General features: G+C 36.5%; 1 protein-coding gene across 10 annotated transcripts; it reads right to left on the reverse strand.

Moving 5' to 3' along the window:
* Window positions 1-114: 114 nt before the first annotated feature.
* TRA2A (transformer 2 alpha homolog) lies at window positions 115-23036 on the reverse strand. 10 transcript variants are annotated; one of them, XM_070615948.1, is made up of 10 exons: window positions 22628-22881; window positions 22035-22102; window positions 12593-12905; window positions 12178-12311; window positions 6116-6281; window positions 4882-5070; window positions 2733-2848; window positions 1558-1683; window positions 1143-1210; window positions 115-983 (listed from the first exon to the last, which is right to left on the reverse strand). In XM_070615948.1, the coding sequence occupies exons 5-10, from the start codon at window positions 6146-6148 to the stop codon at window positions 973-975; spliced, it is 543 nt and encodes a 180-aa protein (XP_070472049.1). In that variant the 5' UTR covers window positions 6149-6281; window positions 12178-12311; window positions 12593-12905; window positions 22035-22102; window positions 22628-22881; the 3' UTR covers window positions 115-972. The 10 variants fall into 10 exon arrangements, with proteins under 10 accessions (XP_070472049.1, XP_070472048.1, XP_070472051.1 ...); XM_070615947.1 differs by having other exon boundaries at window positions 22013-22102; window positions 22628-22866; XM_070615950.1 differs by having other exon boundaries at window positions 12604-12905; window positions 22013-22102; window positions 22628-22861.
* Window positions 23037-24826: the final 1790 nt, after the last annotated feature.

Genomic DNA, 24826 nt, shown 5'->3' on the forward strand with positions numbered 1-24826 from the left:
AAGAAGAGACAAAGATTATACATTCAGGAGTCAGCAAAAATGTTAGGAAAAAGGATTGGTGCCTAAATCAATCCAGTTATATTTTCTCATTGTACCACAATAAAGAGAATCCCATTTTCAAAGAAATTAACTTTTATTTGAAAGACGACTTTCCCATACGTATCTTCTAAGGACTCTGTACTATACATTGTCTGCTTAACCACTGTCCCAATACCAAAATTTCTAACAGCAAAGTATACAATTGCTCAAAGTAATAAATAAGGGCTGTCCTTCACTGATTAAAGGAATACTTAAACTTCAATAAATTCAACACAAAAATCACACTTTAAGTTTGTAAGTTTTAACAGATGTATTTTAAATACAACATGTTTTGTAGGAGTCCACGAGCTTTTCATTTCTAAAAGACGACGTAATTTTTAGGGTTCAAAAATTCCGTTCTTCCAAAGAAATGACCAAGTGATTTCTTCTATAGCTTCAAACTTTCTACACTACTTGCTCCATGCCACCCCAGACAAACGACATGACTGAACTACTTTGTGTGTTACTATCTTCTCCAAAATAAAGTTGAAAAAAAGGAGCTTGTTGTAAATGCAGATCTCTAATACAATGTCTAACACAATATTTAACACAAAAGAACCTTTTAAAAGATCATTTCTTTCTTCATTTGATTAGCCAGGAGTTAATTTTCTGTAAAAGCAAAGAAAAATCATTTACAAAGCATTAACACTGAGGGTTCCTTTTTCACTCAAGATGTTTAACTACTCAAAATGACAACAATCACATCTTTAGGAGTATAATAAAGGGGTGGAAAACAGCAATACAACTGACAAAGTGTAGATGCTAAATAAACCAAAGATTTTTTTAAGGGTTCTTTTAAAGGACTACGAAGGATTGGAAGCTTGGGGAAATCCAGAATTAAACAAAAAAAGAGAAAGAGAAAAAGATGTCCTTAGCTGCAAACATTCTGGTTTATCAATAGCGTCCTGAAAAAGAAGGCCAAAAAAAAAAGTCAAAATGACATATAGTGTGACTTGCCTAATACTTTTCCAACTATTTTAACAGCTACCATATACCCTAATTTTCTAAAATAAACCATTAATTAGAAATGAGGTTCTTAATGCTACGAAAGCAAGTGTACATACTTGGGCTGTAGGAACGAGATCTTGATCGTGATCTGTATCGACTATAGTAAGGAGAAGGTGATCTTCTTCTGTAGAAAAAAAAATTCTTTAGTATACCACATCGTCACTCCACTGAGGCAGATGAAAATAAAAATACCCCGTCACTCAAAATAATAATGGACTCAAGATGATAACTACTAAGTTCTCTGTGTCAAACGACACCAGAATAGTAAACATATGGCACAACAAAATATTGGCAAATACAGATAATTAACCTCTGTTATTAGTTTTGAGAAAATATTTTTTTCGTACATTCTCAAGAAAGCATCATAGTCTATTTTTTACTATTTTTATTAATACGTATCAAACATAAATTAAATGTGCCAAATAATACTACTAATTAATTTAGAACAGAAATCACAAGTTAAAACATTACCTGTACCGGTAATCATAGTCTTCATATCTGTCATACCCACGGTCATATCCTCTATCATAGTAAGAATCTCGACGTCTGCCACCTCCTCCACCTCCACCACCGCCTCCGCCACCGCCACCACCACTACTACAGAAAAATGTAAAAACTTTGTATCAATGCAAATGATTATTTTCCACCACTATCATTTAATACAATTGGTACTTAAAATAAAATGGAGGAAGGAAGGGAGATAAGAGAGAAAGAATAACCCTTTTCCATCTCTCATTTTGCTGACTCCCATGGTGTTCTGCTTTAGCTTCCTATTCATTACATAAATAAGCAGGAATGATTTCACAAAAACTGTCCGAACTACAAACTGCTTTTCTATGAATGCGCTACCCAAATCAGCAGGACCTTTTCAAGGTGAAATGCAGCAGCGTGCTGGGAAAGGGTACCAAAGCTAAGATATGCGTCCTTATGACTAATTCCAATGCAATTAATACACACCCAGAATAAAAAAGTAACCAAGCCTGAACGCCAGAGAAGTGACTACCTTATACTGAGGTTCAGCACTAAAACCATGGTCTGGTATTTAAACCTTTGGCAGTGAATTTAAACTCAAAGCTCTTTCTTCTGCTGTTTTCCCAACTCTTAATCATAGGGACACTATTTTCACTTTAGTGTTCTGTATGCTCTCCTTGCCAAATCCTACATTTCCCCCAGGAAGGTTTCAAATTAAATGAAAGCCTATAGTCCTTCTTTCCCTCTTAAGAAGTAAATACTGTCTTTGGTTGTATTACATTTAAAAAAACTTTATAAAAGCCCCCATTTATGTTCTACACAATGTGAAAACTGGCAAGACTGGCTTTTTTTTTTTTTTTAAACAAACACTAACATCAGTAAAACCCTTCCTCGTACACAGAGGCTTCCAAGGTCACATAATAGATAATATTTAAAAAGCATGTGATATTTTTCTAGTACTTAATAATCTCCTGTTTGTATAAGTACCAAGAGCCAGGAATGTACTTCGACAGTTTTATTTTGTACCCTTGATTCAAAGAATATATACAAATTAAGTAACTTTCAATTCTTATTACAGGAGAAAAAATTTTATCTTTTGATTAATCAAAATTTTGCACACATTTTGGGTAGATTTCTGGCTCTTACAGTAGAGCTTAGGAAACTTGAAATCTTACTGAGTTGGTCTGCCCATGTAGATGCCTGGTGTAGGTGTGTGTGCCCTCTTGGTAATAGAATAATCCACACGAATTCTTCTACCGTCCAGCTCCATTCCATTTGCCCTTTCCATAGCCTTTAAAGCAGAACAGGCACAGAGTCATGCATGATTCATCAGGGAGAAACTACCAAAACTGCAACAAATTTAACATATTTTCCATTTGAAATTTCAAAAATGAAAATTCTCTAACCACTTCTTTCTCCATCACCAGGGGCTAAGATTTTACATAGTAATCCTTGCTACATGCACGTCAATAGTATCGACTTTGCTAAGGTACACACGGACACTTAAGCAGGCCTGTGCTCAAAGACTGGAGGCAGCTACAGCCATAGAGAAGGAACCACACAACTCAGGGAAGTCTGCATAACTCTGAGGCTGTAGTCATAGTTTCAGTCTCGGCAACTCAAAGCAGAAATTACAATTCAGCTGACAATTCTAAACTAGTCTTGTTCCTGAGGTAATACACTGCCACCTAGTGAACTTCCAAACATCAAGGAACTTCTAAACTTGCCAACAAGTGCTCCTGTCTTTATACCTGCGCTCACATTCCCTATCACTTTGCCCTTTGGCACTAATACCAATAAATGCAATAATAATTCAATCATTTTAACAAATTTGCAAGAAGTTCTTTGGAACTAAGTAAAGTTGCGATTTTCATTTAACTTTATCAAGAAATAAACCTGAAGGGGGGGCAGGTAACAGATAGGGCAAATTAGTTTCATTTTTTATTTATTTTTTTTGGTGAGGAAGATTAGCGCTCAGCTAACATCTGTGCCAATCCTCCTCTATTTCGTATGTGGGACGCCATCACAGCATGGCTTGATGAGTGGTGTGCAGGTCCGCACCCAAGATCCAAACCTGCGAACCCTGGGCTGTTGAAGCAGAGCCCGCAAACAATCACTATACCACTGGGCTGGCCTCTTAAAAATAAATTTGTCATGTTGGTTGCATTTTCACTTCAGAGCGGATATCCTGGTATTTCTAAATTTACACATTTATCCCTTAATTGAGAAAAGGAATAAACAAATCACAGTATCTAACAGTAAAAAAAAAAAATCATAGTACTGACAAATTAAACCATTAGAGTGCCTATCAGAATGTCTACTACAAAATGACTTACAAGCTGGAGCATTATTTTGTTAGAATTATCTGGCGTTTTTCAACCTCAGCACTACGACATTACGTAACTGCTAATTCTATGTTGTGGGTAGCTATTCTGTGCACTGTAGGATGTGTAGTATCATCACTGGCCTCCATCCATCAGATGCCAATAGCATCTATTATTTTTTAAAGATACGCTTTTATTATGACTGCTTATGTTGCAATCAAACACTGCTGGTGCATAGAGCGATAATGACCTGTCACATGCAAAATGATACAAAAGACATGCCAGTACATGGCACTTACTAAGCTTTGATAAAACTTTAATAATCAGCTTCAAATTTCTTAAAACGGAATTTTCTAACTCAATCACTATGAACTTTTAGTACAGAGAAAGCAAGCCTACTGCTTCCTTTATAATTCAATACCTAATACATTTGAAGAGCACTATTTCTAATCATTAACATTAATTAGGATCACTCTGTTAGGCAAATTAAGGATGGCACTACACAAAAATGAAGAAGTAACAATTCCTTCCATGTGTTATTTTTCAATTATAGAACAGAACAACAGATGAGTATTAAGAGAACAGAAAAACAAAGCTCTGTTATCTATACACGGGGAGCTAATTAGACAATTACAAAATTAAACAGATTAAATCTAAACACTAAATAATTCTAAAAAGTCATTTTAATCATCTGCTTGGAGCATGAATAAGGCTTATTCAAAAGAGAACACTTAAATATTTTACTTTTTCCATTTACTCAAACACGTATTGCTCTCTTTACAAGGGCAGATTTCAATCAGGATATGGCTATACCAGAGAGTATTAACTGGAAAGAGAAACTGGCTATTCCAAGTGTAACTCAGAGAAGCAGAGTTTGAATCAGGTCAGAGAATGAAAGCAGACATAATGTTTATGGAACTGGGAGTCTATTAATCAACCTTTAATAGTAACTCAATACTATAATCATCAAATTGACAAATAATTACAAAAACAAAATTACCTCCTTTGAGTCATCTATTCTCTCAAAATAAACAAAGGCAAATCCTCGTGATCGTCCAGTTCGCTGATCATAAACAACATTGACGCCACTCAATGGTCCATACCGAGAAAATACTTCACGAAGATCTCTCTCTGTTGTGTACAAACTGAGGCCAAACACTCCAAGACAAGTGTTGGGATCTGGATTTGCCTATTGAATAAAGATGACATTTAATGTTAAGCTCCAAATTAAAATAAAAATTAAGACGGAGAAATATTTTGCTTAGAACATCTCACCCAATACACTATATTGTTTCAAGTCACTTGGAAATAAGAACTTAAGAGGGTGAAAACTAGATGAGCCACACTTTATAGTTCACAGTACACTCAGGCCTTCTTTGGAATATACTTGATGTTGCGGCCCAAATAAAAAACATCCTTACTCTCTAGCCCAGCAATTTTCAGAATACATCCTAAGAATTCACCCTTAGTTTAATGCCATATTTCTAGTTTATTCAAATGCTTTACATCCCTTATAGATTTGTACTTAATTTGACTTTGTCTGTAATTGCTGATTAGACTCTCCTCCTCCATTTTCATTCTTTAGCAAGGATATTCTTGCAATGTTCCCACGATGCAGATTTGAAAAATAAATGAATAGATTTCAAAACATCATTAAATAACAGCAGACTCCATCACAGTTAAATGATTCAGTGTCACATGGGAGAAGCAGAGCACAGCAGTTAAGCACAGGACCGTTAAGAGTTAAGTAGCCTGGTTGAAACCTGGGCTATTCCAGTTAGCCAAAAAATAAACCCACCTCAATGTCACATACCCAAGACTCAATTTCCTTATCCATAACATGGTAACTTGCCTCACAGAGATGTTAAAAGTATTAAATATATTGAAGAACTTTGCATGGTGTTCAACATAAGTGTTAGCCATTATTACTACTACAGAGTTTTTGGTATTTCCTTGCCTTTTTCCTTATCTCAATAGTTTCAATTCAGTTTATGCTTTTCATTTTAATTCCTGGAACATATCACTTCTTCCCAAACTTCACCTCTTAAATATTCAAGTCAAGAAAAGAAAATATACCTAAATGTATATAATCAATATTCATACACTCAAGGATGTTGTTTCTGGAGTACCACTTTCAAACAGCAGTCTAGCTCTCATAAAAGCAAGCTATTATGCTATGACTAAATACACAGGAGGACAAAATAAGTTTTCATTAAATTTTAGAAACCACATACCCTGCTGCCTGTATGTCTTCTCCGGTTAGACATTGGAGAATGACTTCGGCTCCTTCGACGCCGGTATTCTGGTGTATATGACCTACTTCGAGATCGTCTCCTATGAGAGTGAGAATGGGATCTGGATCGAGTGTAACGTCTATGAGAATGCCTTCTTGACCTCGACCTTTGAAAGAAATAAATTTAGATAAAAATACTCAAACAAAATGGCTACCTCTAAGGATCCGTATACATATATCCCAGCTTATTCTCAGCTCCTTTCTCCTTTCTGAGGAAAAGGTATTCTTCCTGTTGTTCTCTTAATCACTACAATCTCCTCTTCATTCTCAGCCTATCCCTTCTACATTCACTCTTTTCACCTTACTTTACAAGCATGTTAAGGCTCTACTTTCTTCAAAACGGGAAAAAAAAAAAACTACCACTAGTAAGGAAATTCTGTAATATTCTACAACATGGATGAACCTTGAGGATATTATACTAAGTGAAATAAGCCAGTCACAAAAAAGACAAACACTGTATGATTCCACTTATATGAAGTACTTAGAGTAGTCAAAATCAGAGACAGAAAGTAAAATGGTAGTTGCCAGGAGCTGGAAGGAGTAGAGAATGGGGAGTCATTATTTAATGGGTATAATTTCAGTTTTACAAGATAAAAAGTTACGGGGATGGATGGTGGTGACTGTTGCACAACAATGTAAATGTACTTAATGCTGCTGAACTGTACACTTAAAAATGGTTAAGACCCACAAAGGAAAATTACAGGCCAATATTGCTGATGAACATACATACAAAAATCCTCAACAAAATATTGGCAAACCGAATACAGCAATACATTAAAAAGATCATACACCACGATCAAGTGGGATTTATACCAGGGACACAGGGATGGTTCAACATCTGCAAATCAATCAATGTGATACACCAGATTAACAAAATAAGGAACAAAAACCACACGATAATCTCAATAGACACAGAGAAACCATTTGATAAGATCCAACATCCATTTATGATCAGAAACTCTCAATAAAATGGGTATATATGGTAAGTACCTCAACATAATAAAGGCCATATATGACAAACTCATAGCCAACATCCTATTCAAGGGGGAAAAACTGAAAGCCATCTCTCTGAGAACAGGAACAAGACGAGAGTGCTCACTCTCACCACTCTCATTTGACATAGTACTGGTGGTTTGGGCCAGAGCAATTAAACAAGAAAAAAGAATAAAAGGACTCCAAACAGGCAACAAAGAAGTGAAACTCTTGCTGTTTGCAGATGACATGATTTTATACATAGAAAACTGTGAAGAATCCACTGGAAAACTATCAGAAATAATCAACAACTGCAGCAAAGTTGCAGGGTATAAAATCAACTTAGAAAAATCAGTTGCATTTCTATATTCCAACAACAAACTAACAGAAAGAGAACTCAAGAAGACAACCCCATTTACAACTGAAACAAAAAGAATAAAATACCTAGGAATAAATTTGACCAAGGAGGTGAAAGACCTATACAATGAAAACTATAAGACATTACCGAAAGAAATTGATAATGACATAAAGAAATGGAAAGATCTTCCATGCACATGGATTGGAAGAATAAACATAGTTAAAATGTCCATACTACCTAAAGCAATCTACAGATTCAATGCAATCCCAACCAGAATCCAAATGACATTCTTCATGGAAGTAGAACAAAGAATCCTAAAATTCATATGGGGCAACAAAAGACCCCAAACAGCTAAAGCAATCCTGAGAAAAAAAGAACTAAGCTGGAGGCATCATGATCCCTGACTTCAAAATATACTACAAAGCCATAGTAATTAAAACAGCATGTTACTAGTACACAAACAAGCACACAGATCCTTGGAACAGAAGTGAAAACCTAGAAATAAAACCACACATCTACAGACAGCTATCTTCGACAAAGGGAGCCAAGAACATACAATGGAGAAAGGAAAGTCTCTTCAACAAATGGTGCTGGGAAAACTGGACAGCCACAGGCAAAAGAATGAAAGTAGACCATCATCTTTGGCCGTACACAAAAATCAACTCAAAATGGATCAAAAACTTGAAGGTAAGACCTGACACCATAGAACTTCTACAAGAAAATATCAGCAGCACAATTTTTTTTTTTAAGATTTCATTTTTCCTTTTTCTCTAAAAGCCCCCTGGTACATAGTTGTGTATTTTTAGTTGTGGCATGTGGGATGCCGCCTCAGTGTTGCCTGATGAGCAGTGCCATGTCCATGCCCAGGATCCGAACCAGCGAAACCCTGGGCTGCTGCAGCGGAGCGTGTGAACTTAACCACTCGGCCACAGGGCTGGCCCCTACAGCACACTCTTTGACATTGGTCTTAAAAGGATCTTTTCAAATAACACGTCTACTCGGACAAGGGAAACAAAAGAAAAAATAAACAAGTGGGACTTCATCAAACTAAAGAGCTTCTGCAAAGCAAAGGAAACTAGGATCAAAACGAAAAGACAACCCACCAACAGGGAGAAAATACTTGCAAATCATATATCTGACAAGGGGTTAATCTCCATAACATATAAAGAACCACACAACTGAACAACAAACAACCCGATCAAAAAGTGGGCAGAGAATATGAAGGGACAATTTTCCAAAGAAGATATACAGATGGCCAAAAGGCACATGAAAAGATGTTCAACATCACTAATCATCAGGGAAATGCAAATCAAAACTACACTTAGGTATCACCTTACACCTATTAGAAGGGATATAATCACCAAGACAAAAAATAACAAACGCTAGAGACATTGTGGAGAAAAGGGAACCCTCATACACTGTTGGTGGGAATGCAAACTATGGAAAACAGCATGGAGATTTCTCAAAAAATTAAAAACAGAAATACCCTATGACCCAGCTATCCCAAAGAACCTGAAATCAACAACACAAAGAAACTTATGCACCTCTACGTTCACTGCAGCATTATTCAAAATAGCCAAGATGTGGAAGCAACCCAAGTGCCCATCAACTGATGATTGGATAAGGAAGATGTGTGTGTGTGTATGTGTGTGTGTATACACACACATACACACACACACAATGGAATACTACTCAGCCATAAGAAAAAAAAAGGACAAAATTGTGCCATTCGCAACAATATGGATGGACTTTGAGGGTATCATGTTAAGCAAAATAAGTCAGACAAAGAAAGATAAACATCGTATGATTTCACTCATATGTGGAAGATAAACACATGGACAAAGAAGGGGGAGGGGGTTGGGTGGTGGGCACAAGGAGTGAAGGGGCACATTTATATGGTGACTGACAAATAATAATGTACACCTGAGGGGGCCAGCCCCGTGGCTGAGTGGTTAAGTTTTCGTGCTCCGTTTCAGCGGCCCAGGGTTTCGGCGGTTCAAGTTCTGGGTGTGGACATGGCACCGCTCATACAGCCATGCTGAGGTGGCATCACACATGCCACATCTAGGACCCACAACTAAAAATACACAACTATGTACTGGGGGGCTTTGGGAGAAAAAGGAAAAATAAAATCTTTAAAAAAATTAAAATAATGTACAGCTGAAATTTCACAATGGTATAAACTATTGTGACCTCAATTAAAAAAAATTGGTTAAGACTAAATTTTGTCCTGATGTGCATCTTACCACAAAAAAGACAAAACAAACCACCAACTACCATTATAATAAAATCCTTTGATTCTTATCACCATTCTCAACATAGTTCTATATTACCTTCACAGTTAAGTACCATTTCCTTTCCAATCTTTCTTTAGCCCACTGCAATCTTGCATCAAAACTAATTCATCGACAACCTAAATGTCCATCTAATCTAACAGTCTTCATGTCTAAGTCTAACAGTCTTCATTTCCTCAAGCTTTCTACAGCATCTCACCCATCTTTCCACTGCCGATTCCCTAGTTCATCTCCTATCTCTGGTTTTTCCACTCTCAGATAGTCCTCTTTCTTTGCCTATAAACGCAACAATTTCTTATTTACTATTAGCATGACCCACCCTTAACTAAACACCTAGACCAGCAGTGATGACAGTCATGCAAAATAACTTCTATAAGGCATTCAATAAACGTTATAAATGCTAAGGCCCAGAAAGTTTAAGAAGAGAGCACATGGGTGAAGGGAATAAAATTAATGAGGGAAGATTGAGACAAGAAAGGCTAACAATAAAGCTGGAAGACTTAATAGAAACAGGAGAAAAATGTTCTGGGACTAGCAAGAGCAAAGGTTCCTTGGCAAGAAGACATGGAAATGTGATTAGAGAAGTGCAAAACAGTACAATCTGCTAGGAACTAGGATACTTACAAAGGAAGCAATAAGAATGAAGATTAGGAAAGGACTGAGACAATATTGTGTAAAACTTTGAATATCAAGCTAAGAGTACAGATATATTGAAGAAAGGTAAACAAAGGCTTCTTTTTTTTAAAATTTTATTTAATGTATATCAATTCTTTTTTCTTTTTTGAGGAAGATTAGCCCTGAGCTAACTGCTGCCAATCCTCCTTTTTGCTGAGGAAGGGTGGCTCTGAGCTCACATCTGTGCCCACCTTCCCCTACTTTATACGTGGGACGCCTACCACAGCATGGCTTGCCAAGCGGTGCCATGTCCGCACCCAGGAGCCAAACCAGCGAACCCTGGGCCGCCAAAGCGGAACGTGCACACTTAACCACTGTGCCACCGGCCCGGCCCTAAACAAAGGCTTCTCAGTGGGGACAAAAACGATAGAATGAGTGGCCTACTATCTAAAAGTAATCAATCATTTTCGGGGTAGAATGGGCTATGTATGAAGAAAACTTGTGTTTGAGCAAGGATACCAAACAGGATATTTCCCGTTTTCCTTAGCACTAATTTACAGCCTCAGTTTAAAAAAAAAATAAAAAACATTAATAAGAAAACCTGTCACTTAAAATATCAATTGTTACTTTTAAATAATAATAAAAAGTGAGACATTAATTTAAAACTCTTCAGGAGTGTCTACCTTTTCTCTAAATCAAATAGTGACAAATATTATGGAAAAAATTAAGAGTAAGGGAGTAAAGAGTATCCATGCTATTTAATGTTCTCAGGTGACATATGAGCAAAGAACTGAATCAAGTGACATGTGAATATCTGAGGAAAGAGAATTCTACCCTAAGGGCAACACGTACAAAGGTCCTAAAATGAAAATATATTCATTTCTGTTTCTACATCCAAATTCTTTCCAATGCTCTTCTGCACATGTGGATTTAATTAAATAGACTAGTTACTATATCAAGCACTGGGCTGGATCCTGGATACAACAGAGACAAAGACATAGCTGTGGACCTCAAGAAAAGTACAGACTTTTAACTGATTCTTCAGTCTCATGTCCCCTTAGAGACATAAATTAGATCTCTGATCAAGAAGTTACAATCACTTCAAAATAATGGTACAAGTTGTTTTTAAACCTTTTTTTCCTACCCTAGTACAGGTGGGACATCGGATACAGTGACCCTTGCAGTGGTCCACTAGAGTTTTTTGTTGTTGTCAATGGAAGTGGTAGGGGCTCTGAATCAGCCAGATATTCTCCCCAACCCGCCCCCGCCCAATTATATCTGACTCGAGCTCCACCTATTAACTCAGAATTTTCAGATAAAAGATGTAGCTGGAATGCAAACCTTGAAAAACCTTCTCAAATCATTCCGATAACCTGTTCAACAAATATTCACCAACTTTCCCTGCAATAAATTACACACCAAGTCTCCAATACAAAAAAATTACCTTTTTATTGTATAAATATTGTTGAAATAAAATCAAACTCTAATCCTCAAATGCCAAGCACATTAAAATCCATGGACATATATTTAATTTGTATTAATAGCTAGTACCCAATAGATTAATTGGGCTAGGAGATGATTACACCTTACCTAAGTCCTCTAGAACAGATTATTCATTTGTACACTCCCATTTGAGAAAAACTAGTTCATGACTGAGTCTTTGGTGAAATTTCTTAGCAAAATGCAACAAAAGTGCGGGATTAAACCACTCTGCCCTGAAAAATCCAAGGAAAGCATTTCAAGTATTATTTTAAACACACGTACCTGGATTTTGATCTTGACCGAGAATGGGATTCAGAGTGTTTGGAAACCCTTGATGGACTACGAGATCCTGACCTGCTCTCCGATTTTACACGAGCAGGAGTTCCCGTTGGAGATTTTGACTGAGAGCGAGACTCCTAACAAAGAAGACAGTATTACAAATGGCACTGGTCACGTAGATGCCTAACACCTAACATTTAAAGTACCGTAATTATTTATATTGATTGCTCCTGAAAAACAAATGGTTAGGCAACACCCTCCAGAAAAAATTTCAGCTCATTAATAACCCATTGTTAAATACTGCTAACTGTCCTCAATAATTCCCTACTTGAACCAGATCACCAATTCTCTATTAACTAAGTAATCATGCAAATTCATCTACAACTTGATCATACAGACACTGGAACATAAACCATACATTTACTTAACCTAGGACCCATTCATTCTTCCAGATTCTTTTAATTCTACTTCACTCTTGCTTTCTACTTCTCTTCATTCTTCATTGAGTTTTTCATTTTTCATACTTCGTGTATTCTTCCCCAATTCAAACAATTCAAAATAGCCTTAAAAAAAATATTCAAGTGCTTCTATCTGACCAATCTTCTGTTCAATTTTTTCCCCCATTCAATTTTAATTTTCTGATCTTTAATACTTTTCATTAGCCTTCTTTTATCTTGATTTATCTTCCACATTCTTGGAAAAAACTCTTCAATTTCTTCACGAACATTAACCTTAATGGAAAAAGAACATTTAGTATATTTAAGCACGTGGGGATTATAAAACTCTGCTGGAGTTCAGAATGTTATCTACCAAATGGTAAAGCCAGCAGGTAAAGTGCAAATAACTAGTTTATTAAAAAAACAATTTTATAATCTTTAAATTGTTCAAAAGTCTAGTTTCTAACAAAGAGAATTTACTGAATTTCTCTAAATGTTTTTACCATACTCTTCACCCTCCTCCCCTTTCATGTTTCATCCTAGTTCCTAAAATGTGCACAATTTTAATATAATACTTAATTCAAGCATAACTCTAACATTAACTATACCCCCCATCTATGTCTTAAGTTTTCACTAATTTATCATCTTAGTGATCTTAAAATAAGCTTTCACTAAGCCATGCTAAGATATCAAGATATAGTTGAAGAAAGCATTCTAGGCTGAAATATTTATACACATCTATCTAAACTCACACACTATAAGATACATGCTGAGGTTTGAAGAAGTAAAAGAAAAAAATGTAAAATTACTAACATCTTCTCTCAATTTTGTTTGACTACTACCTTTGCTCACTCTGATTTACCCAGAAAGATGTTCTGAAGTAATACAAGGATATTGAAAACATTAAGGGGAAAAGAAAGCATGAAATTCTTAAAATTTCCCCTTTGGCTTGTAAATTCCTAATATACCTATTTTTGCAAATTGTGCCATTTTAAAATCCTATATTATCCATGAAGTATCATAATGTAAAAGAAGTTAGAAAATCAGAATCCTTGTCTTTGTTTTTGACCCCACCTCTTTTGTTCATAGTTTTTGCATATTTTATGCAGCTATGCATACTTGTACTCCCTTCAGTGACTATCTCCAAGTTCAGAAAACTGACAGGCTTCTGAAAGAGTTGGATACAAATCAAAACTTTCCAAATCAAATAATTTGAAATTGATTAAAAGCTTGTTTTTTAATTTGACAGATATATGAGGCACTTATGACGAAAGTAGGACGAACAGTTTGGTTTCTCTGTCCATGTAAAGCCTTGATTATTAGTCTAAATAATTATCCCAATTTCACACCAATTTCCCCCTATGCCATAAGACTATCATGCAATTTACTTAAAACTTTTCCTTTACTCTGTTTAACGTCAAAAGACTTACTTATCAAGGAACTGTACTAATACTCTCTATTTTTTCAGATAAAAACAAAACTGAAATATAAAGCTACTTTTCTGTTCAATATCGACCTTTCCCGTTTAGCTTCCTACAGTAAGTCTCAGCAAATCTCAGAAACACTCTATAAATTTCTGACTGATGCCTGGAGCAGGCATAGCAATTTAGGCTTTTTCAATCACTAACTGTAAAAGCAGAATATCCAGTACTTAAGAAAAAAAAAGTATGGCAAATTTGCTTGTAATTGAAGTCTCAGGGGCTGGTTCATTAATTAAACTGATAAGAGTATCTACCCCTCTCTCTTTTGGCTTTCCCTTCTAGAAAACAGATCCTCTGGTATAACATTCATTTATGCCACCACTGAACAGCAGTAGATGGAACAGTATCTATAAACATCACAGTCCTTGTTATATACATGTATCAGAAGGCTTTGTACTCTGTTACTGTAAAATCTTTAGTTTTACTAGGATAAAAAAACCAAAATCTTATGTTAAAACCCCAAATTTATTCTTAAATGTTTATGTGAAGCTTTCTAGTACAAGATTAAAATTTTATGGTCCAAATACGTGTATATTTCAAGTCTTCCCTCATAAACATAATAGTTGAAAATTATTCAATAGCGCTAAAAAAAACTCACCACTTCTTAGGAATTAATGTAAACAAGGTAACTCAGTAACATCTTAAAATTTAAATTTTAAAGCCAGTTCTGGCATAGCAACTCAATGGGAAAAAATGCAACTTTCTAGTTTGTTAAAGCATTAAGATACGACAGGGTATCTTTTCTAAAGACATCAACATATTGTTCAAGAAGGCTTGCTTTTTATTATGCCAGGTGTCACAAATACCTCATCTCCTTTGTTGCCTACCTTTCAATGTTTTTATCAGGGATACCTAAATCTGCATAAATTTCTTCATGGAATCATCCAAGGTTAAGAAACAGTCCTCTTAACTCCCTCTTTAACTCCTAGTAAAAAGCTGTCACTATCATTTTAACCTCCAAAAACAGTTTAAAGACTTACTAAAAAGGTAAATCAATAACTGTCAGTAACCTTAACCTAAAGAACAAACTACAAAGCATAAAACAAACTTTTAATTCTTCAGAATTATTTTTACTGTAATAAAAAAAAAATGGCCTTTCATCACAAGAAACGGTAGTTAATAAAGTCTTCACACACAGAAAACTGTTATATTAATATTTACCATTTTTAAGTAACTTATTTCTCAAAAGCTGGTACCAAATACATACTATCGTCACTAAACTGTGCATTAGAAACCAGGCTACAATAAGCCCTTTATGGACAAATGCTAGATTATCCTTTTCTACCCCTGACTTGTCTTCCTTATGAAACGATTGTTTCAACTTTTTTCAAGGAAACTCATAAAACTATTCAGAATTTGGAAAGTGAATTGAAATTGCAAACAGAAAAAAATTAAATACTGAGAAGGGGTGGTATCTGTCCTGTTTCACTAGACTACACTTAACCTGCTCTTAAAGCTGTCCAGTCAAGAAATTCTGCCAAATTCCTCAGTAACCTGCTTCTGGATCCAACAACCATTAAAACTATGCTGCCTAGTTGAAATGGGCAGGTTAAGGACTCAACCAAATCATATCACAAATTTTAATAGAAATTTTAAATTTGCTCCCAATCTACCTTACCTACTATAAGCCAGAAGCCATGCAGAAAGTTCTCACAGTACAACCTGCTTAAAGGGTGTGTGTTTGTTCTTTTAATTATTCTATCATTATCAAGGTACCTTTGGTAGTAGCTGAAGGACACAGAGAAAAACAAAAAGGAGGGAGCTAACTATGAATATTAAGAAAGTACTACAGTGTACCCAATACAAGCAGTCTAAGAACCATCTTTCTTTTGTGCTAAAATAGGTGTGTTTTACAAACTGTAAATAACCACAATGAACACGTACTATTCTTTTGATCAAGAAAAAGCGTTATTAAATATATGCACACATTGTTGCAGAACATGAACAATCCCTACAGTAAGCAAGAACTGCAGTGTTTTTTAACACAGCTAGTATATTACCGGTGGAAGAAAAAAAATTCCAACAATATATATGCTTAGTACTTAAAACCCATTAAAATAAACACATAAATCAATATAAATGCTATGCTGTAACCCATTCTAACATTATGGCAAAGCAAACTGTATGCCAAGTAATTGGGCCAAGTTTACACAAATTCAAGTCTATATGCATATGGTGCAAGCTTTTAAAATAAAATTTCTCAAAACATATTTTCCTACTACTTTATGAAACTAGAGATGTACTTCTACAGAAAACATCAGTGCACTTAGGTAAACTATATGTCCAAAAGATGGAGGGTGTACTTAGATTACCCAAATAACATAATATTCACTGTACTGAGAACTTCATTCTTTAGGACTTGTGGGAAATCTGTGTTTACTCAATTCTTTAATTTTAGCCTACAGAAATAGCAGTTCTGCCTCATTCCTCTTGAGTATGATAGGCTACTTCTTTTACAGACTCTTAAGCTTATAAAAGAATTACTTCCAGTCTCTTTTTAACCCATAGCTGCTATCAGAGCAATTTCTTAAAAAGAAAACACCAAGTGCTCATAACATTAGCTGTTTTTAAATAATTTCCCTTCTTTTAAGATCATACCTGTATGCTGCCTGCTGAGTGAGATTAAAGTGGTCTTTGTATCTGAAAGGCTCACAGATATTCTAACACTGTATTTGTCTCTATATTCTCTAAAACTTGGAATAATTTTGGGAATACTTAACATAAAGAAATTATTTAGGAATTGGCACTTACACACATATAATCAAATTTAAAGTCATGTCACAACTGTGCAATTAACTGTAAAATTTAGTCTTTTGTACAAATTTTAAACACGGCTCATAAACTGGCTAGTTTATGTCATCGTCAATTGTAATGTCCCAAAAGCTAGTGTATAAGTGGCAATTTCAATGGCACAGAAAACAAGTTTATAAGGACTAAAGTGGTTTAGGTATATTAAAAGCCCATAAATAGCAACTAAAAACAAACTACGAAGAACCTGTTACAGAATTCTGTATTTATGCTCTCCTCTTCTAATGTCATGGGAGTATTCATGAATCTTGAATAAGACTACAGGGCCTCAGTTTAAAGGAAAAATCATATCTTGTCTTCTACTTCAGATCAGTACGCCTAGTCACTTATACTTTTGGTGAAAATCATGAGACAAAAAGGATTAGACACAACTATATATGGCAGTAAACTGATGGAGGGAAGGGAAACCACAATTCCTTTCATTATTCCCCTCAACTCTTTTTTCCCCCTTTTTTAACAGTGCTTACTGACTCTCTCCTCATCTGATCTTTACCATTTTCTCACCTCCACTTCTGTCCTGCTAAATCTGTTATGACATATGAATAAATAACAATCAGTATTAATTCACTTAGCATGTGCGTATATACCTTTTACAAAGGTCTCAGAGTTAGTTATTTAATGTCTGCCCATCCACTGATACTATCAAAGAGAAGGTTTCCACACCATCAGGTAAGTTCTAGAAAACTATTATGCTGGTTATTCATGGCCATTTCACACTTGTTATACTACACATTATTCCACAGGTAAATAACTTCAGTTCATTTACAAAATAAAGTCCATAGAGACAAAGTTTATTTGTAGTTTTTAATGACTCTTACTCCTAAATATTTAAATCCCTTGGCATTCTTTCAGATTCCAAGACTCTTTATTCTCATTTTAGGAATGGTATAAATCGTAAGCAGCATCTATGACAAATCTGTAAAACTACAGTTATGCACTGTGGGTACAATTAGTTGCACTGCTCATTTTTAAAATCCTGCCTTCTATATATTGACAAATTAGCACCCTTCAGTGAAAGAATCTCAAACATAAAAAGTTGAACACTAAAATATTTCCTTAAGTTTATAGATTCTTCGCTTAAATGATGGAGTGGAATAAAAAAGCACTAAAATTGGATAAATGATAGTACTTAACTTCAGGTAAATAAATCAAACCCAAGACAAACAAGACTCTCGGGTTTAATACTACCCCTACCATAAGAAAGGAAGCCTTATTCTTCTGTAACAGGTTGATGTGATGAGATATATGAAATTAAATTGCTGAAGCTGAACTAAGTTTTGTAAAAGCTTGAGTGCTGACATTCTTATCTGTAAAACAAGGATTCAATTTTATTTGTATTCTTTAAAAAAAAAAAAAAAGAGAGGGCAGAGGGTAAACCTCATCAGTACCCTCACATTTACAATTTTAAAATTCCATCAACAAAAATTTTTTAAGCCTAGTTTAAGGGCTCTTTAAAAAAGCCAGTCACCAAGCTGAGTTTTGAACAGTGTAGTCCTCACCCCTATTATTACAAATCATGTTTCAGAGAAGAAAGAAGCCTTCACCTATTTCAGCCATTCTTGAACAAAATATCTTAACACACACAAATTTTAATTCAAAATTGATACAGGTGAATTTGCACTTTCCTCTTCACTTTTATCATCCAATCATCTTGTACATTAAGGGGAACAGTAGTAGTCTCTTAAAAATATTCCAGCTACTTAAGAAGCCAAAACAAGCTCTGAAAAGGAGGCAAGAATAAGTAGCATCTTTCTCTTCAACTGCACTACAAAGCATAGACAACTGTGGAATCATAAGATGGACTCCTACGCAATAAACAAATCACTAACCTCCATTAAAAACACTGGGCCACTGTGTAAGAAAAAATTGGACTCAATGTTTTTCTAGTTTCATTTTTTAAAAAATTAGGGGTAGAAGGGGAACAAAATAAGTAAAATGATAAAAGCTTAATTTCCATTATCCTTAATTTCTATAAAGGACACTAAAATTTTCTGAGATCGAAATCCTAGTATTACTTTAAGCTGTGTGAAGCAAACAACTCATTCCTTTTATGAAAATGACACGCAAAGTCATAGCTCAAGTGCTAACCTCACTCCCAGCTCCAAAAGACATTTCCACTTAAAAAATATTTCTATCTACATTTCTAACTATATACGTATCCCAAGCAAATTGCTTTTATGGACCTATTTATTTTAATGATACCACTATTCTCCCGGATTCCTTAAAAATGTCTAACTCATTTCTTACATCCCACTGCTGTCCAGTTTAGACCAAATTGTTCATAATTTCCTTTCTTAAATATTTCAGATGTACCATGTTGCTCTTCCTATCCAAGTCTCTGTTCTTTGTAAAATTCCCTTCATTATGCTACTCCCAGAATTAAGAATTCATAGATGGTACCTTACTGCATATTGGATTAAGTCCAAATTCCTAAATCTAGAATTCAAAACCCTCCATTATCTGACTGTATATTTAGTCAAATCTCTCTCACTATTCCAGCAACCTCCTCATTGTCACACTCACACGAATATTCATTTCCCTAATCATCAGATCCAGTTCAAGTTTTACATCCTAGTTAAAGCGTTCCCATTCCCCTCACAAAACTGCTCAGCTCCATTTTCTGAATTCCTTATTAATTCTATCACATAGCACTTGATTATATACTTACTTTTACCCAGATTTGAGCTGTCAGTCATCTCAAATTAGACTCCAAGTTTTCTTCCCCTCAAGAACACCTGGCCTTTACTAAGAAGGCAGCAGGTGCTCAACAGTTTCACTTCAGGCAGAAGGGAATTTTGGTTGATTAACTATTGGGGTCACTTATAACGAAATTCAGCCAATTATATTTTCTTTCCTAAAGTTCTTTTATTCCAGTCCTTTAAAACGGAAGAGACATTAATCTGTAATGGAAAATTAAGCTCCTGTAACTGTTTTTAGCAAACTTCGTTAATGGCTCAGAGACACCAATGTAAAGCGTGCTCTTTTTAAAAAACTTAATCAAAATATATACAGCATAGTGTATCAAGGCAATGAGCAATGGACTGGACCTTAGAAATCTCGGGTTCCCAACTGCTCAGTCTTCTGGGCCTCAGGTTTTAGTTTCTAAAATTGTTAAGAGTACTCCTGCCCTTGTAAGATTATTCTGAGCAATAAATGAGAAAATATGTCAAAGACAGAGGGCAGGGGGAGGTTCTAAAATGCTATCAAAGTACAAACTGTTAGTATTATTTCCTTAATGTATTCTGCAATCTCTAGAAAGTTACCCTCTAATTCTATATATCTTTTCAGTAAGATGGGGTTAATAACTGCCTTGTTTATTTTGTAGATAAAGCAAATGAAATCTGAATACTGACCTGTCAATGTTTTCTCTAATTTTAGTTAAAACTTTCAAGTATAACTACTTAAGCCTCTCAAAAACATCATTTGAAAATCTTTTTGAGTCTCTCTAAAAAGTTATTACATTGAAATACAAAGATAAGAACACAACAATTGTATTCTATAAAAGCTTTTTAAACTGCTGGTTTGTGATTAGCAGATAAAAGGTCACTGTAGTTTAAAAACCAAAAGCTCTAGTGAATAGTAAATTGCTTTAAGAAACAATAATAAAAAAAGCAGACCCTCAGAAAAGCTTCTGGCATTCTTCTAATTCTTTAACCAATTACAAATAAAGACAATTACCTCAACAACAAAAAATCTAACAGGTGAGCGTGACCATATTCATTAATCTACCGAGTTCATTCACGCTGAAATATGTTTGGGTATCACGTGTTAAAAAAATATTTTCTATGACCATAAACACTCTAAGAGAGGGAAAAGGTAAAAACCTTTTTTCTATTAAAGTAAATTGTTAATGCTTACACACATTTTAGCTTAAAACTGGGTGAGAATCTTACATGTATTATTTTTCTAGGTGGGTAAGGTGATTATCCAGAACTTGCTCCATTCCTCAACTTAAGGACTAATAAAAAATAAGAACTTAAAGGAAAACCAGGTCCCCAAATAGGCCTCTTCACTTCCCCATAAATCAAAACAAATATTAACCAAAAAAGTCTGTACTAAAATTAATCGAGGGAAAGATTAATAGCAAAATTCCTTCCTTAACTCAAGTTCATTTTCAAAATAAGCAGCAGCTTACAACAACCACCGATATTTTTATGATGTGATTTTAAGAAGCTTTTTGGGACAATAACACTCCATCCTAAAAAACGAGCAGATTCAACTACTCATTTATATCTATGGTCCAGATTTTATTTTTAAAAGACCAATCTTAAAGGCATTAAAGGTAGCTTTTTGTTTCTAACGCATTTAAATCTCTTTCCTCAAAAAAGAACAAAAGCCTAAACCGACCTTTTGATTTATAGCTGTCTGGTTCCAGGTGTTTATATTATGAGCTTCTAAAAAAGACAAATTCATTCCCTCCAGCACACATCTTAAGTGTTTTTTTATGCGTTTCCCCTAGTGACTAGAACACCAACACAACAGCCAGAACATGCTGCCTGGGGATTTTGTTTGCTTTTCAGGGTTTCACACTAACTCACTTCCACCGATTTCCACTACGAGGGTACCTTTGCAAACACAACTCAAACACTGATAAAAGTTCTAGTACATTTAAGCTGAGGATAACGTATCTTCGTGCTATTTATATTCATCGATCCCAAATAATGAAAACCTCTGAGCCCTCTTTGCTGGGAGGTGGGTTAAGAAGACAAATGGGAGAGGACCTGTACTTTTCAGGTACCGTTCTGAGTGACAGTATAAACTGACTAGCTATTTAAAGAACACTAGCCATGATATTTCTTCAGTTATGTAAAATTAAGACAGAAGAGGCCCTTTTTTTTTTTTTTTTTTTACCGTAAAAACCTGTAAAGGAGTGGTCAGTTTTTAGACGAAAGGTCATAGGAAGAAAAGCATCAGAAGTTGAGATATAAAGAATAGAAAAAAAACACCCAACATCAAGGAGTTAGAAAAATAAGGCGTTATAGCATTTCCACATTCATTCTGAAGTGAAAGCAAAGTAGAAGGGACATTAAGGGAAAAGGGCTCCTCGCGTAGTTTTCCCCTCACAGCTCTCGTCTTAAGAACGCTTAAGGGTCGGTGCGGTCGTTGACTAACCACTTCATTAGGCTCGTCCCACCTTCAACCTCAAGGCTTTCGCCTTTATAGACGCAACGCCGCCGGTTCCAACAGAGACGCGGCCGCTCACTGCAATAGAGAGCCAAGGAGACACAGGCCCCAGCTAGTCCCACGCCAGCTTCTCCCCGCCCGGACAACAGCCCCGCGCACTTGCGACCCCGAGACCCTCTACGATGCTCGGGGTCGCCAGAAATGCCACCGCAGGAAGCACCTACCACTATCCGGCCGGAGGGGAACTCCCTGCCGTCTCCTCCCGCCCCACCGCGACGGGGACCCACACCTCGGAACAGAGATAAGGAAGCCTCAGGGGTGGGAGAAGGGAGGGCGCACTGCGGGGGGAACTCAATCGGACCCAGGAGTCCAGGTATCAGTCAGTCGCCAAAAAAGGGGGGAGGGGGTTATTCGTGGTGTTTGGGCAAGAAGTGGAACCCAGAAGCCATCTTGGGATGTGAGGAAGCCACCGCGATGGCTCCAGAGGCTGCTCTCCACGGGCACCCGCCGGACTCCCCACAACCCCGCCCGACCGCGCCTGTCCCCGTGAAACCCCGAGCATCGGGCCGCCGCCGAAGACGGCTCCCGCGGCTTTGTACTCACTCTGCCCTCGAAGTTGTTCTCCTCTACATCACTCATGTCGGCCAGGCGCTCCCCAGAACTAATAAGAGACAAGTCTCGGCTCGAGGGCCTATGGCCTAATCAACCTGCTGACTGGACCGTGGGGAGGAGGAAAGAGTCGGCAACAACAGCCTCCTCGCTCCACTCCCACTCGGTCGCAAGCTCGGGCAAAATGGCGCCGGTGCCGCCAGAAACGTTCCGGCCTCCCTAGAGCGCGACGTAAGGGGGCGGGCGTCTCTGTGACGTCACGAGGCCCCGCCTTCCGCGAGGCTTTGTGGAGGTCCTGGCCGAGCCCTGGGGGTGGCGAGTGCTTCCAGCCTCTTCATCTTGCAACCAAATCCGCGGCCGTAACCTCCAAACTTCAGACTCGTATGTAACGCGTCAGTCGTTTCGAAGATTTTCAGTCACCAGATGAGGTTTTATTGACCTCGGTCCCCTTAATATTTTCCAAGTGGATTCTGAGGGAACAGAAAAAAACTGCAAACGTGTATGTAATGAATAGGCTTTTATTTTGGGATGTTTTCAGCAATCTTACTACTTTTCTTCAACATTTGCCCCTCGTAATGTTATCGAAGTAATACATGCACAGATGGGGTTGTAATGAAAAGTCACAGTTCCTTGCCTCACTCCTCCCAGCGTCCCTCCTCCCAGAGACAACTGTCAATTTTATTTTTGTTATAATGCTTAGCTCTCCTCTCCTTTTTTTTTCTTTTTTTAAAGATTTTATTTTTTCCTTTTTCTCCCCAAAGCCCCCCGGTACATAGTTGTATATTCTTCGTTGTGGGTCCTTCTAGTTGTGGCATGTGGGACGCTGCCTCAGCGTGGTCTGATGAGCAGTGCCATGTCCGCGTCCAGGATTCGAACCAACGAAACACTGGGCCGCCTGCAGCGGAGCACGCGAACTTAACCACTCGGCCACGGGGCCAGCCCCTCTCCTCTCCTCTTTTTTGACTTAGATATTTCCTTTTAGTTTTGTAGACAAGACCTCCCAAATCTACCCACTTGGTTCCCAATCATGGTAGTAATTTCTGAGGTGACTTTGAGCTTTATTTGTTTTTTGACGCTTTTAAGATTAGCTTCCTCATAAAAATTTTTTTCCCATAATACTTTGGATAAAAGCGTTCACATGGACCTTCCACCACGTTCAATGTTAGGAAAGTTGATTGAACATTATTATGAAGACTGCTACACCTGGGCAGGGTTTCAAGATTTAATTGTGTTTGCTATTGATAAAGCTAAACATGTATAACATCTGCTTTTATTTTTATTTATTTATTTTTAAGTGTTCAACTTTACTTTCCCCTGGTTGCTTTTATTTTTCATTTTTTTTGGCTAAGGAAGATTCTCCTTGAGCTAGCATCTGTGCCAGTCTTCCCCTATTTTGTATGTGGGTTTCTGCCACAGCATGGCTGCAAATGAGTTGTTGTAGGTCTGCACCATGGAACCAAGCCAGAGTGATCCAAACTTAACCACTAGGCCACCACCCAGCCACGATAACTTCTACTTTTTAAAAAAATGTTGAATTTTATAATGAAGCAATAAGGCTGATACCATTTGAACCTCCCAATCAATCTTAGCACTGCTAAAAGTGAGACAACCAGACATGACATACCTCTTGATGTGATGCAATGGTAACTACACATTGCTTTCTATGAAGTATTTGTGATCTCTCCAAATTGAACTCAGATCTAATTAAGCCTTGGATCTAACCAGCAGTTTACAGGAAATACAGAGAATAGAAAAATAAGTCAAGAAAGAAACAAAAACACTAAGATGTAGTAATCAGCTGCCACAGGACAAATAACCTAATTTCCCCCAACAGATTAAATAAATTTAAAAATAATAGTGTAGGAGGAAAGGTGGACTATTAAAGACTAAAAGAGTCTTAAGAGACATAAATATGTACCTCATAATCTTGATTAAAATTAACTGTTTGGAACAGCAAAATTTGAATAAGGACTGGGAATTTGATGGTATTAAGAAATTAATTTTATTAGCTGTGATAATGGTATGGTGGATATGATTAAAGAAAAAAGTCCTTGGAGAAAAGATAATCTCTTCAATAAATGATGTTGGGAAAACTGGACAGCCACATGCAAAAGAATGAAGGTAGACCATTATCTCATGCCATACACAAAAATAAACTCAAAATGGATCAAAGACTTGAAGATAAGTCCTGAA

This window comes from Equus przewalskii, chromosome 4, assembly GCF_037783145.1.
Source record: "Equus przewalskii isolate Varuska chromosome 4, EquPr2, whole genome shotgun sequence".
NCBI classification, from domain to species: domain Eukaryota; kingdom Metazoa; phylum Chordata; class Mammalia; order Perissodactyla; family Equidae; genus Equus; species Equus przewalskii.

Coding starts and splice junctions, on each gene's coding strand:
- TRA2A (XM_008535771.2), bottom strand. CDS start 22,663: ATGAGTGATGTAGAGGAGAACAACTTCGAGGGCAGA. Junction 12,312..22,627: donor AGAACAACTTCGAGGGCAGA/GTGAGTACAAAG, acceptor CTTCTTTGTTAG/GAGTCTCGCTCTCAGTCAAA. Junction 2,849..4,881: donor GAATAGATGACTCAAAGGAG/GTAATTTTGTTT, acceptor TCTGCTTTAAAG/GCTATGGAAAGGGCAAATGG.